At 38.9% G+C, this 15,554-nt stretch overlaps 1 protein-coding gene across 1 annotated transcript in view; it reads right to left on the reverse strand.

Moving 5' to 3' along the window:
• The window catches only part of TUBGCP3 (tubulin gamma complex component 3), a 67,388-nt gene extending 54,039 nt beyond the window's left edge, over positions 1 to 13,349 (reverse strand). Inside the window, exons 1-2 of the mRNA XM_088136522.1 lie at positions 13,151 to 13,349; positions 883 to 990 (exon numbers count right to left, since the gene is read on the reverse strand). Of these exons, the coding sequence (XP_087992648.1) occupies positions 883 to 990; positions 13,151 to 13,226 (184 nt within the window). The 5' untranslated portion in view covers positions 13,227 to 13,349. The remainder of the gene's footprint in view (positions 1 to 882; positions 991 to 13,150) is intronic.
• Between the last annotated feature and the right edge of the window lie 2,205 nt (positions 13,350 to 15,554).

Consider the following 15,554-nt stretch of genomic DNA (forward strand, 5'->3'; position numbering starts at 1 on the left):
ACTGCTGTCGTAACCCGAGGACTACCTGTATATGCCAAGCCATTAAAAAGCTTGAAAAATAAAAGAGGGGAGGCATAATCTCACATTTAGAATCCATCTTCTACTAGACTCCACTAAAACCAATGACTCATACATTCAACCTTTTCCAACAGTTATCTCATATATGATCATTTTTATTCCTCTTAATTTTTGTGAGCCACCTGGAGTCACTGAGAGTCAGGCGGGATACAAGTTTAATTTGTTGTTGTGGTCATGGTTGTTAGTTTAAGCCTGCTCTAAATTCCCTCAAATTCAGCTGGGCTTACTTTAAGGGAGTTGTATATATTTTTGCATGCTAGCTTCTTAATACTTCTTACCCCTTTCCTCATTATTTATAGCTGCTCAAGTTAGAATCTCTTCTGCATCTCAGATCTTTTCATGTGTTATTGACAATAATTATGGCAAATATTATCTGAGCCAGAAATCAATCGGGTGCCCTCAGAAGTTTTGGATTTCATATTCAATAAGCATCAGATATGATGGGAAACAGCAAAGGAAGTACAAAACTCTGAGACTCATCAGGAGTGCATCAAATTTATATCCCTGCTAGGATTGTCATTTCATATTTTCTTCACTACAGTAGTTATAAGTTATATTAGAAAAAGAATTTTAAAAGTAGATAAAAACGTTTGCTCCGCATTATGTTTTCTCATCTACTGATTTCAGCTGTGATATGTTCATATTAAAATATATTAAATTGTACTTATGTTTTATAAAAATTACTGGGGCAATAATGCAGCACTGATAAGTAGCAAAGTGAATCTGATCAAGTACAATTTAGTAGCAGCACAAACCTTATCAAAAACAAATATCCATTAAAAAACAAAATCAAAATAAACTTACGTTCTTTTTTAATTTTTTCTGCCACAAGAAATTCATCTCTCTCAACTGTAGGGGCAAAGTTACTTCCAATGACTCGCACCGCATACTGAAACTGCTGAGCTACATCAGCTGAAATGAAATCACAGTTAGATTGTTAATATTTCATCGTATTTTATTTAATCATTTGTATCTTGCCTTTCTTCAAGGAGTTCAAGATAAGACACATCTTTTTTCCCACCCATATTATCTTCCAAACAATCTTGGAACTTAGATTAAATTGATAATGAACAGCTCAGTGTTGCCCAAAGAGATTCATGGCTGAGCGGAGACTGAATTTAGTTTTTTCAAGACCTGGAAGCCATGACATCACATGTATTACTAAACAGATAGAAAGAAGTCCCTTAAAAACTAAGCCTTGGTAATATAGCAGCATGAATGTTTCTTTACAGCCAAGACCTTTGATCTAAATCAGCAGTTTTCAAAGTATAGTCTGGGGACTCTTTCAGGGGGTCCATGAAGTCAAATAAATATTTTTAAATTTCTGAGTTTTAATTTCTGACACAGTAAATATTGATAGATATAAACCAAAGCTCCTTGGGGTTGCAAATCATTTTTAAGAATGTAAAGATGTCCTGAGACCAAAATGTTTCAGACCCGCTGATCTAAATCACTTTGAAAGCAATCATCCCAAACCCAAGAAAGAAACATTGCATTCTCTCAGTTAAACCCAAGGCTTCAGAAGCTTCTAATCTATTTTAAAAAAATCTCAATTACATACTGCCTTTAGCTGAAGCAATGACACGGATTGACAAATAAATTATTTATTTATAAGTTAATTGTTATACCATTTGTAATAGGGCCAGGTTAAGTAATTAATCAGAACATATCAACTTAAAAAAGCTAGCTTGCTGAGATCTTCCATATGGCTTGCCATGGGGGAACATTTACTCATTCAGCTCAAAAATCAACTAGGTTAGCAAAGTGTTAAAACAACGGGTTCACAATGGGTTTTTCCAGGTGTTTGATTCAAGCAGCCAGATTTCTTAACACATCTTTCAGTTCCTATTTAGACAACCTTCTAAAAACTGGCAGCACTGACTCACTCCCCCAATCAACTGAAGGCTGCACGTGGTGTCACCAGGAGAGGGGAAGAAGGACAATTTTTAAAAACTGTTTGCTATGGGGGTCAGGATTTTTAAGGATGGAAAGCTCTGAGAAATGATTTTCGGAGATGTGATAGGGTGACGGTTTAAGAATGAAAATTTAGAGTAGTTTGCTTCTTAGAAGTACCGACTTCTATTTCCATCCTTATTTTGGGGGGGGGGAGGAAGTCAGGTCCTGGGGACCACATACAACTTAAAAGCCACAAGTTGCCCACTCCTAACTGAAGAAACAGGAAGGGAAATAGAGCTGTGCTAAAGGGATAAATGGGAGTTTCAGTTACAGGTAGAGTGTATAGCTTCAGCGTAAAATCATAATTTCCAATAGCAATTTCAATTTGACTTGGACAAGCTCGCATTTTCAAGCATTCATACTTCAAATAATGTCCTGATTTTCAGTACTGTTCACTTGAATCTTTATAATTAAGCAGTATATATTTATTCCTTCTAAAGCTGAATCCTCAGGTCAAAAGCTGATGGAAACAAGGAAAACCACAAAGCTAGATTTAAAACAGCTGTATATGCTGGAGCATGCATTTAAATCCAATTCTGGATAATTCTGAATGGAGGGAGGACGTATACTGTGTTTTTACCACTAAATTATCACTCAGTTTCCCCAATCCCTTGCTTAGACGTTAAGAGTCCCCAGATGTTGTGGGGTAGAGGGTATTTTACAGTTTTTTCTCCAACTGTATATATTGGTCAATGGCAGCTTTAGTAATCATCAGTATAAAAATGCATGTTTTGATAATGTTCATGTTATTCTGCTGTGTACAAGCATCTGTAGTCTATATATACCATGGAACAGCAAAAAGAAAAAAAAAGTGGGGGGATTTTATATTACCTCTCTCTTCTCAGTGACTGAGACATAGCTTGTTGTAAGCCACCATGGTTGACGTCATATAATCTGGTAAATCAAAATCAAACCATATTATGGCTTAGTATATTGTATTCTGTCAATGTCTGGTATTTGTAAGACTATCAGCCATTGCCTTCCATTACTTGTGGAACCCAATCATCTGTTCTTTATTCTATCCCTAAATTCACTATGAACATTCAGTATTTAGCCTTTAGCTCTTTATTTAAAGAAAACTTTCAATTTGTGTCTTTATGGGTTAGACAGGATTGACAAGAAACTGATAAAGCATTATAAAAATGCAGAATTAAACAAATATACAATTGGAGCCTTCAATATAATAACTGTTCCTTCCTTCATTAGTCAGTATTCTATTCTCACAAAAACTGAGTGATCATCAGAACATTGGTCCTCTCTTTTTTCCAGAGAGATTAAAAGTGGTCAGAATTCACCTTCTAGTCACTGATCTCTACTGCAACACCATCCCTGCTCCTCCAAGGACATTCAGCTCGCCATGTCCTCACCAGAATTTTGGCTGCTTTTAATCTCTCTGAAGGAGAAATCATGAGACTGCCCACATACACTCCAGACAGCTGCTCCTCGCGAGCACACTGCAGGAACTGAGGTTTTTGCGGTCAGCTCATGAATGGAGCGGCTGGGAATCGACAGAGTTCCATCAAGCTCACAGCTGCTAACATGGCCTGTATGGACAAAAAGCCAAGTCGAGCTTCATTTCTTAATCACTTTTGGAATGGCTTTTTAATTGCTTTTCAACTATTAAGAACCTTCAGATCAGCACGTTTTACAACATTCACTGGGTGAGTTTCCTTCAATCTTTGGTTAAAGAAGTTATAAGTGTAAGATTAAGGACTGTTTAAAAAATGGGGGGGGGGGGAAAAACAGCAAAAGGGTGATTAGAATCTTGATTTCAGAAAGTTATAAATGGATTAAGGGTCCAGAGGGATTTGAAATAATTTTGAAATTAACTATGAGAAACCTTCCCGTGGGAAAATGCTGTTTAGGGGGGAAAAAACATGATAAGATGGGATTTTGAAGGCTGGATACTGGAGGGAACCAGAAAGAATGAAAGATTATAATTAAAGGAGAAGAACACATAAGTTCGACTCACTAAGACAGAATGGAACAAAATACTTTAACTTGGGATGAATTCAAGGATATGTGGGAACAATGGACTCAGAACTTAATCTTAAGATTGTCTGCTATCATGGATAAAATGGATTTAAAAGAGATTCTAGAAGAGGAACAGGTTTTACTGGACAAGACTGAGACTGAGGTTGATTCAAATGTGAATTTAAAAATGACAAGTTATAAGAATGATATGGAAAAAGATGTCACACTGAATATACAAATGAAACTGGCTGATGTTTTAATAATTAAAAGGGATATACAAATAACAAACCAGAAGAGTGGCTTGGATAACTTTCTTATTGTGGATTTACAAAAGAGACTTGTTAAAATTTCAAAGGATTTTCTGAGAAGAGACAAAGAGAAAATGAAAAGAAGCAAGTTCTGGGGCATTATTTAAAGAGATTAAAGATCAAGATTGCTAAAAAATCAAGGGGAAGGAATATAAAGTTGGTTTATTTGATCAAGGTTAAAATATATATCTTCTTGTTTCTGGTAACCCTTAACGGATTTTTGCTGACCAGGACTGAATGACAAGGCTTTAAGAATTTGTTTATAGATAAGAGATGAGATATGGGGAGAAGAGATCTTTTGTTGTATTCTCAAAGGTGAAAAGCTACTGAAATTGTTTGTACTTTTTATGATGAAGGGGGAAGTCATTTCTTTATATATTTCTTTTCTTTTTCTTTACTATATTCTTAATTTTTCCTTCTTTTCTGTTTTTCTTTATATTTTTCTGCACTTTCTATCCTCCTTTTTTCATTTTTTACTTTTTTAGTTTGTATTAGTCTTTTATCTTTGTAACTGCAAACTTTAATAAAGATTATTATATAAAAAAAGAACCTGGATTCTAATATGCTTTTTGTTTACTTATTTGTTTTGATAAATTTAGAAAAGAAAAAAGGTAGCACATTTCAGTGATAAAAGTGCCAAGCTGTAGATTTGAGAGGAGAAAAGAATATACAGTAATATCCAAGCTTGCTTTCTTTTTTTAAACTAATGTGATCTTTGGGATGAAATACATTCCCTTCACCATCTGGTCTTTAAATTCTGTGTCTTTGCTAGAGACTTCATTTCATATTTGGCAGAACCAAGTCAGCAAAATGAAGATTGCCAAATGCATGGGGGTAAATGCCAAATGACGTTGCCAAAAGCAGAGGGAATGAGCTGATATCTTGAAAAACAAGCTTCCATCTTGCGGAACCTAATGGACTTCACAAGCTGACACAAGCCAATACACAGAAAAGCAAGCAAAATTAAGATCTATTCTGCATGTTCTTAACTTATCTCTTGTTACATTAATTTTCAAGCCATACTTAATACATTGGGGCTTAACTATGTCTCAATAACAAAAATTAAACAGAGATCTAATCATATTAACATTCGCTATAACCATAACCATAATAGAAGAAAAACACCCTCAACCACCCCCTAACTTTTATTACCTGGAAAACTCTTATTTAAATGAATTAATTGCATCTCATGAATATACAACACAAACAATGCAAGCACATATATTTTAAAGTTAATAAGAAAGCCATTTATAATATACCCAAAAACATATGTATGCTTGTTCACAGATTTCAGAAACTTCACCTTGGGGGGGGGAGGGAGCAAACAAAAACTTATGAGAATGATCATAATTTTAAGATTATGTCTTTGTTTGACTATCCTGGCAGAAGCTCTTAATGAACACATTTACAGAACATTCTCCAAAAAATTAAGTATATTATTAAATGCTATTCTGATCTCAAAGTGCATACAGCAAAGAGCATACATTATCAATTTGATGAGGGCGTATTCCTAACACATTTTTTAGCAATTTAAATCATGTGTGCTTTCACATTAATTGCTATAAAACCATGTTTCCCTAATGATTAGTGGTGATTGTTCTTTACCACCTATTCCGCAATATACATTTCCTTCTGTTCCATTAATGTATTAGAAGAATTTGCACTCCATTGTTTGGTATATATATTTCAAAGCCTAGAAGGAGTTCTCGGCAAATCCTCTGGGAAATTGCAAAGGAAATATTAGAGACTACAATAAAGTTAAAATGGAAAAGATTCCCCAAAATAAAGGATTCCAATTGTCATAGCCAGTGCTTTCTAGAAATTTCTAAAAATATGAGGATGTAATTAAATTAAATGTGTGGTTGCTAAAAGTCGACAATCACTTGATGGCGCACACAATCGATAAAAAAAAAAATCATGTATTAAAACATTTACCTGAATGATTGGTAATATTTAAACAACTGTATTTAAGGCCAGAAGTAAATTTAGAAAAAACTAGGAAAATCTGAGTGCCTGAATCCAAGGTCTTGAGCCTTCAAGCATATGTTAGGTTCTCTTCAAAAGAAAGAGGAGAAGCTTTAATGGTTCATCTTGCTATTTCTGTAAATAGTTTGCTTTAGATCATAGTATTCCTCCTATTTTGATGTGCTTTAAACCTCTGGTTGCCTGCCTCAAGCTTCCAATTAAGGTGACCATTGCGTTTTCTTTCTCTTTTTTCCTGGTCTTCCATTGCTTCACTCTTGTTCCTCACTTTTATCAAGGTTTCTACCAGCAAAATCATTTATTTTCATCACATTTCCCTTCCTGCCCATATTTCAAAAGCTATCCATGGCTTTCCCTGCTTCCTCTCTTTTGAGTCCAGATATACCCTTGCATATTCACTATCTTCACTATCTCCACTTTCTCATCCCTTACCCCCTTTCAGTCCCTCAAAAGACAAAGGCCTCTTGCATTCTGCAAAGTTCTAGGCACACAAATATTGTTACAATAATTAAAAATTATAAAAGAAATATAATTATTACTATTATTATTATTGTTGGTCACATAGTCAGCCAGATGTTTGGCTGGATTTGGCATTTTTATCCACCTATTGCATATCATCATCATCATCATCATCATCATCATCATCATCATCATCATCATCATCATCATCATATGAGAAGGTCCAAACAGGCAACTGTCTTCATAGTATGGCTATGACCATCTTCACAGTCTTCTACAATATCTATTATAACAGTAGCGTCTTAGTCTTGCAAAAACTGCAGTTAGCAAATTGTATACCACAGCACATTATATAAACCAAAGCATGTGCCTTGAGAGTTGTGTTTTCCCTTCTGCCTAAAATATATACTTTCCTCCAGTCTTGACTTGCTTCTTGCCTACTCAGATATGCACCTATTTCAGCAGCAGGACATCAGGCACAAGTTTTGTATTTTAGTCTCGCTGCACAGTCAAACTAGGATTTTAATACAACACATTTTGGTAGCAGATCTCACCCTTGAAAATACCATTAACTCAGGCTCTGAATTAAATTTGAATGTCTGCCCAGATATCCCAACCTTCCATCAAGACTGGCTAAATTAAACCATCACCTACTTTTTTTTCTTTCTTCCCCTTTCTATACCTTTTCTCCTCTTTACCAGTTTGCCAGCTAAGGATGTTTTCAGAACATAATCACTTGTACAGTGTTTGGTCACTTAAGTAACTCTGTGATTAAAACTCCTGTGTGAATGTTCCAGTGCACCCTCCACATAAGCAACCCAAGTAACACCCTCTCCCTGTCAGTGTGGTTCTAATGCAAATGCCTGCGGGAGTTGCTCTCATTTTGATCTCAAAATCTGATATCCAAAAAGAAATTATTTTCATGTTCTTGGGATGTTTATTTTGTCTTATTTTTTGCTCTAGGCAGCTATTTGCCAACACAAGGGGTTTTTTTTCCTGAAAATCAAAATAATATATTTCTGTACATACTCAGTAACTTGGGATTAGTATCTACTTGTATAAGATACATTTTTAAGAAGATGCATACTGTATAGGATTTCACTGCATGTCACCCAGGTCAGGTAACACTGCAAAAGGACTTACACTGCAGTACTGTTGGCAGCAAAAATGTATCAGTACATACAGTATTTCATTTCACTGGCAACATTGGCAAAGTATTCCTCAGATTAATTCCACTAAACATTCCCCTACCTTCTCAGTTTAATGGTGTGCCTTAATCTCCATCTACTCATTTCTATATACCAGCTATGTATAAAATGTTTTGGTAAAGTCCATACCAGTTAATAGCACCTCTCCTTTCAAGAAACTAAATGTTATTCTCATCACCAGTCTAATCCACATGGCTGGCCACATATTAGATCTGGCCTTTACTTTGGAACAGATGAGATGATCTGCTTTTGGAGAATATTTCTGTCCATCCCTTGTCATGGACAGATCACTTTCTCATGATAATGGGGTTACCTGGAGCCACTAACCTCCATGGGGTGGAGGACCCAGTTGAAAAATGCCCAGTGGATCCAGAAGGGGCCCAGACCCTGTTTAGGGATTTTCTCAGCAAACTGAAAGGCAATTGTGTAGATTGTCTTGTTAGGTTCTGGAACACAGAAGCAACCAGGGCATCTGACAGGGTTGTTCTTGGGCAGCCTCTCCTCATCTGCCAATCCCAACAAGCCCCTTGATTTTCAGAAGAACTTCAGAAAATGAAGCAAATAAAGAGATGCCTACAGTGATGCTGGTGGAAAACAAAAAATGAGTATGGTCAGATCAAGATACAAGCTCAACTCTACTTTGTGACAACATGAGTGGCAAAGTGGAACCATTTCTCCCATTTTACTGCATCTGTGGAAGGTCAATCAAGGCCCTTTTAGGCAAGGCTGGGATGGAAGTTTAAGTTGCAGTTCTGGCCAAACATTTTGTAGATAAAATCACTTGCATTTGTCTTGTGATGTTACTGGGGTAGTGGTGGGGGATTGAATCCAGAATATAGTTAATACTTCTCATTAATGGAAGACTCCAGCAGCTCTGGAAGGAGTGCTAGTCCATCCACTCCTCAAGAGGCCAGGCCTGGACCCAGTTTAAATGAACAACTATTCCAACCAAACCTCCTTTGTGAAGTCTGTTGAGCCTAGTTACTTAGTCTAGAGGAAATAGACTATCTGGATCTATGGCAGTCTGAATTCAGGCCAAGGCATCCTATAGAAGTGGTGTTGGTCACTCTCATGGGTGGCAGGACTTAGATGGAGCGCAACCTTCCTTGTCCTCCTACATCTCTCAGCAGTCTTCAATACTGTGAACCACAGTATTCTTCTCAACTGCCTGTGAAGGTTGGGAATTGGAGGCATAGTTTTATAGTGGTTCTACTCCTACCTAGGTGGGTACATCCAATCAGTAGTGGCAGGGGGAGATATTGGCACCTTAAGTGCTCTGTAATGGAGCTTTTAGAGGGTTTGGCCCTCTCCCCTCATCCTTTGTAACACTTACATAATGCCATTAGAAGAGGACAACTGTTGGTTTGGGATGAGGCATCATCAATATACTGATGATATCAGTTGTGCTTCTCTACCCGGGTCCAGTGGAAGCTGTCAGGGTCTAGATAGGGAGAAACAGGCTCAGGCTCAAGATTCTGTTACTATAACCTTATAATAAATATAGTACAGTATTAGCATGCATGACCTTTGGTCTCCTAATCTGGTCTACCTGGAAGGGTTGACATTAATCTTGCAAGTCTCAATACCCTTCCCCCCACCCCACTTTTTATTTTTGTGAAAACTAGGGAGGCTTTTGTCTGAGACACTTATTCGGGTTAAGAGTACTGCCTGGACTCAGATTTATTTTATCAGACCATTGTCTTGATTACAGCTTTTCCTCCTGTTCCTCACTGTTATTCCTTCTGCCCATTACAGGAAGCCAGGTTGTGGCCTCTGACCTTCCAAACATTGTCCTCTCTACATTACATAATGTGTGCAACAGAAAAAGAGGAAAGCTACTTAATTTATCAGTACCATTTGTAAAAGAATCAGCTCCAAGCACCTCATGATCCAGGTTTTTAGATGGTACTTGAGGAGTCTTCTAATGATCTGACAGTTCTACTAACAGTCGGTTAGCTTCCAGGAACAGAAGGCAATCTGGGCTCTCTGACAAAATTGCCCATGAGCAATTTATTTCTATGCACCAATCCTGGGGCACACCTTAAGAAGCTTGGGGAGATGAAGCATCAGAAATGACATCTAGTATGTACATGGAGAAGGATCAAAAGCCAAAACTGATCTAGAATAAGTTCAGGCCTATGCCATGGTGATAAGTAACGCAAAGTATCATTAGTTCTCTCACACTGCATCAGCAGGCTGTCAGCCAGCAGCCTTGTTTAGGGTAGCAAACTCCTGCTCATCATTCTGGAGCAGGAGAACCTGGCTACAGTGTCTCTGTTTATGAAACTGCAGAGTATTTTCTCTTTATCATGAATGTTTTATTATATTTTGGTATGTTGTAAGCCACAGTGAGGGCGGTGTGTACAACACAAAGCATTAAAATACATCATCATACAACACATCATTGTACATTTAAATTAAATGCTGACCATAGCAAATCCTAAAGGCCCGCTGAAACAAACAAACAAACAAATTAGTGCCTTCGAAAACAACATGAGGGATAGAGCCAAACTTTCACAATGTTCCACAATGTGGAGGCCTCTATAGAGAAGGTCTGACTCCTAGTCCATATTCCTTTTACTCCAGCCACCCAGCTGCTTGAAAACACCATTTTACTGAAGTAAAAAAATAATGATTAATCCGTTTAAAGACCCCAGCTCTTCAAACAAGTTTTGAAATAAGTGGAAAGCAAACCCTATAAAAAGAAGCTTCATGGAATTAAGAGGAACATTCTTTCTAAAGGTCACTGCCCAATCATGAGTGCTACCATTACCAGGACTGGTTTCTGGCATGCCTTATTCAATAGCAACACAATGCAATAGAACATAACAGAGTTATCTTGTGTTCCAGGCTTTTAAAAAAATTCTTTATCCCACAGCTCCCAATATGATCCCTGATCTTTCTGCCAAGCATACTCCAATTCCATTACATATATGAGTTGCACAACAGGTTAGCAAATCTGCACTGGCCTGCAAAAATTAGCTGCCCTTCACTTTTGAAGAATGGAATGAGTGATCTGTAATGAGCAGCTACAACTCATTCAATACAGCAAAAGATGGCAAGGTTATGAAGTACAGTACATTGATCAAAAGTCTTTTTTTATGTACAGAAATAACCAATCTCAAGAACAGGGAGCGGGGAAGCTAAGAGGACAGATATGATCTATTACTCTGTATCACAGAGACTTTTATGGCCAGCCTTAAGATCAAAGCTATAGTTTACTCCTAGGTAAGCAATTTGTCCTGGATTATTTTCATTAAAAAAAAAAAAAAGGATTACCGAGGTAAGGTTTTTCATAATAGTTTCCAGAAGGTTTAAGCAGTGGGTTTAGGCTCTCCCAATCTGCGCACCAGCCAGCATAGTCCAGAGTGAATGCCACAGAAATGGCCTTCATCTCCACTACCCTTTTCTGCATTTTGACCAGGAACTTAGAAGCAAGGCCAAAAGAAGGGAAACCCCTTCTCCTTTTAGTTAACTTTTCAGATGCCATCTGAGGTACATTACTAGATTACAACTTGTAAGACACAACTGGTATGAAAAATGTTTGTTGAATAATAGAACTCATTATGACAAAAACTTTGGACCAAAACCTTCTCTGCGTATTTAAACCTCAAGAGGAAAGCTATTTATGGATGAACTTAATCAAGTGCCCCTTCTGGGTTTCCTTACTAGAGGTAAAAGTATTAAGTTATACTGTAGTCTCACTCTGGACAGGCAGTTGGATTTAGGGAAGCTTCTTTATTAAGCCAGCCTCAGGCACATTCATTGTTCAATGGCTAGTCTGGAATAAGGGCTTTAGACATTAGTGACATTTTCTTCTCCAAAGACTCTGTAGGTCACAGCTGGCCATCCCTTGATCTGGAGTGGCACCTAGTAATCTTCTGGAATGACTTCCACGTTAAAATCTAGGGGACTGGTTTCTGACTGTAAGTAGCCTCTTCTGAGCAAGGATGCAGTTAATTCTGGCACATAGCCTGGGAGTCCTTTTTCATGTGCCATTATGCCACATTTGAAAGAGCATGTCATGGTTGGCCTGCCTGCTGGCCATCACCCTGGTAGTGATTTCAAGCACCTGTTTTGGGTGGGCTGTATGTATGACCTACCATGTCTATTACAGCATTTCTCCTGACATGCCAGCCGGCTCTGGGTGTCTCTGGTGCAGCTCTCCCCAAAGCAGTGGTCATGGACAATCCTAGAACATCTCTTGATTTCTACAAATCTGCCAGTTCACCTGCTTCTTAATCCATCTTGGGCATTTGACTGAAGACATGTTTGTGACAGCCCTTGGCAACTGTTATAGGGACTCCTCTACTAACCTGTTGCATTCAGTTAAGCAGCATGCATCTATCTCCATCCTTTTCTTAGGAAGTATTTTGCCTGTACCTACTGTACTGAAGTCATGTCTGAACTAACATATTTGGAAGTAGTACACAATCATAGATATTTAACATCTTGTAACAGTCTACAAGAAACTGGGCCCTGAGGAATCTTCTCACTATCAACATTCCAACAACAGTCCATCCGCCTAATAACCAGTAACACCTTTAAAAAATATATTATTTCAAACATAGGTCAGTATTTCTAGTTTGCTATTTGGCCAGTACTGAAAAGAAATCACCTTCCAATAATCAGAGCTAATTGACAGATATAACTTTTGTCTACCATACATGTAAGTCATGCTCACATGCAGTTTTACAACCACCAACGATTGGCTTTCTACACCTTCTCCTTTCTGGCTTTTCTTATATCAGCCACCTCTCACTCCTTTAAGAAATTCAAATTAGAACTAAACACGGTTCCCAGGGGTATCATCCCTCGACTGGGGGTGATTAGTTTCAGATCTGAGAGGCATAACTGAGTAGCCGTTTTAAGTTCCGTCTCCCACTGAACCATTGCTTCGGTTCGCCGGGATGCGAGGGGAGGAGTAAGAGTGCCTCGGTAGCAGCACCACTCGCTCTGCCAACGGATCGCCGGGGCACGTGAACCAGCCTGCTTGCCCCGCTCGCCCACCCCGCCGCGGTCCGCTTCGTCTGTATTCTGCAACATCACCATCCTCCTCATTACTGAGGAGGGAAGCCGGAAAGCCCTGGTTGCTCCGAGTGGCCCTGGCAGCTGCAAAGGAGCCGCTTATTCTCTTCCTCCCAGAGAGCGACCCTCTGGGGGGAAGGAGAGCCAGACAGTTACCTTCGCCCTTGCCCAGGATGCGGCAGCAGAGATTCTGCAGCAGAACGTTGGGGGACTTCTGGTCCGGGCTCGCCATCCTCGCGCGCGGAGGGGGGGGCGGGGGCAGGGAGCGCGGCCTCCTCCCTCCCTTCCTTCCTCTTCGCAGGGCCACTCCCCGAGCCGCCCAACCCGGCGCTTCACTGGCCCGTGCCTTAGGGCGCCATTTTAATCAAACCCGCCGAAGGGAGAGGGAAAGGGGAGGAAAAGAAAAGAAAAGAAACGGTTTTCAAACGCAGGCCCCCATAATGCCCCGCAGCCCGGACGGCGCAACACTGAACACCTTCCGTCGTGCAACAACCTTTTCACAACAAAGAGGTTCCGGGAACGCAAATGGATAGATCCCGGCAAGCCCCAAGGAGAAATTTCATTTTGCGGGTTTTTCCCCCTTCTTTTTCCCATAGAACAATAATTGGATTCTTTTCTCACAGAGGACATCCAAGAAAGCGAATATAATTTGTCCCTGATTTGTCGGACCGCCACTCAGTTACATCATCTCATGACGCCATTCCTTTTTAAATGTTAGGATTCTGGTTGCGTCTTTTCAGACTAATAATAACATTAATAATCTTTTATTTTGCGGTTTTTTTCTTGTTCCCATAGAGCAGAGGTCCCCAAACTCTTCAATTCATCGACCCCTTCATGAAGTTTCAGATTGTTCATTGACCCCCAAACATTTATTATACGAAAATAATTTAATAAATACCACTTTAACTTATACTAATAATAATTCCATTGAGCCTTGGGAGTCGATATTGAACACTTTGGGGAACCCTGCCATAGAGTAACAATTGGATTCCTTTCCCGCGCAGCATACCCAAGAAAAGGAAGGTAATTCATCCCTGGTTTGCCTTCTGGCCACTCAGTTACACCATTGACCGTCTCATGACACCATCACCTTTTAAATAATAGGATTTTTTCTTAGTCCAAAAAGATGTTATTAGCCTCCTTCTGATTTTTAGCTACCATAGACTAACATGGCTCTCCTCCTACAATGTCTAAATGGTTCGATCTGAGATATATAACAAAAAGGTGTCTGAGTCAAACACCTCTCAATAGTTGTTTTCTTGCAAGGAATAAAATAAGATTGAAAATGTCGGGGTGTTGTACCACCCAACTAGGTTTTCCTTGCAAAATCTTTCAACACATTAACTTGAAGATTACAGCTGACACTGTCCATTGTGTGACATCTGAATTGTACAATTCATTAATTAATGGGGCCTGGATAAAAGTTCAAAAGTTAAATTATGTATATAGTGTTCACCAAAAGTCATTGTCAAATTATTGCATCCATTTGAATGAGCCACAGCAGTCAAGGTGAAAACAGTGGAATCCACTGCATAGATCTTCTGTATTTTTACATAGCTGCCATCACATTGTGTGCACCGTATCAACCCTGACTAGAGCTATCACAGCTGGATTGCAAAACTCAGGATACTTGCAGGTGATTTATGGTAACCCTACCTTAATCAACCATCCATTTTTGGTGCAACCATGGCACACAAACATAGATCCAAGGGATATATTTTTATGGAATTCATAATTTTTACATGGAACTCAGCTGAAAGCGCAGATTACATACATGTGCACAGAATTAGCTGCAACAATCACAAATCTGACTGTTTTTGGCATCCCTATGGAACCAAAATGTGATTATAATGCACAAATTCTTATAGATCCTCACAGCACATTTCATCACTTGACTTTGCCAGCAGATGTCTGTGATAAGAATCCACAGGAAGAGACAAAACATCTGTTGTAATATCACAATACAAACTCTGCTCCTTATCTACTTGCAGTCCAAGTACAAAAGGATGGAGTTTGAGCCATGATATTGGACACACTTTGTCATTTTGATATTACCATAGCTAGCTGCAGATGCCTATTGTCTTGACAATTTTATCTGGGATTCATTTGAAACTACCATAAAATCAGAGATCCACCCAGTTACACATAATGAGCCATTACAATTATGGAAAATTTTTGACTTGACTGGGGTGAGTTGGGGCTCAATGTCTGCAGGATAACTCTTACAAATAGGAGGGAAATTAATACAGGTAGTCCTCATTTAGCGACCAAAATTGGAGCCTGCAACTCAGTTGTTAAGTGAAGCGGTTGCTAAGTGAAACTGTAACTGTGCTTACAATCTTACTTCAGCTTTCCTTTGCTTTACAGACCTGTGAAGGTTGTAAATGAGAGGACTGGTTGAAAAGTTACTTCTTGTAATGGTATGTGGGAAAGACCTTGGGAGACGGGGCGAAGAGATGCTGCATAGGAAATGGTCAGATAAGAGAGAGCATAGCCTGCAGCTGGATAGTGGGCAGGGCAAGAGGCTCAGAAGGGACCCTCCCTAGTTTCTCAGGTTATA

The sequence above is a fragment of the Python bivittatus genome, unplaced genomic scaffold, assembly GCF_059951505.1.
Source record: "Python bivittatus isolate LINGU-HERP-01145 unplaced genomic scaffold, Pbiv_v1 ctg000060_np1212, whole genome shotgun sequence".
NCBI lineage: Eukaryota > Metazoa > Chordata > Lepidosauria > Squamata > Pythonidae > Python > Python bivittatus.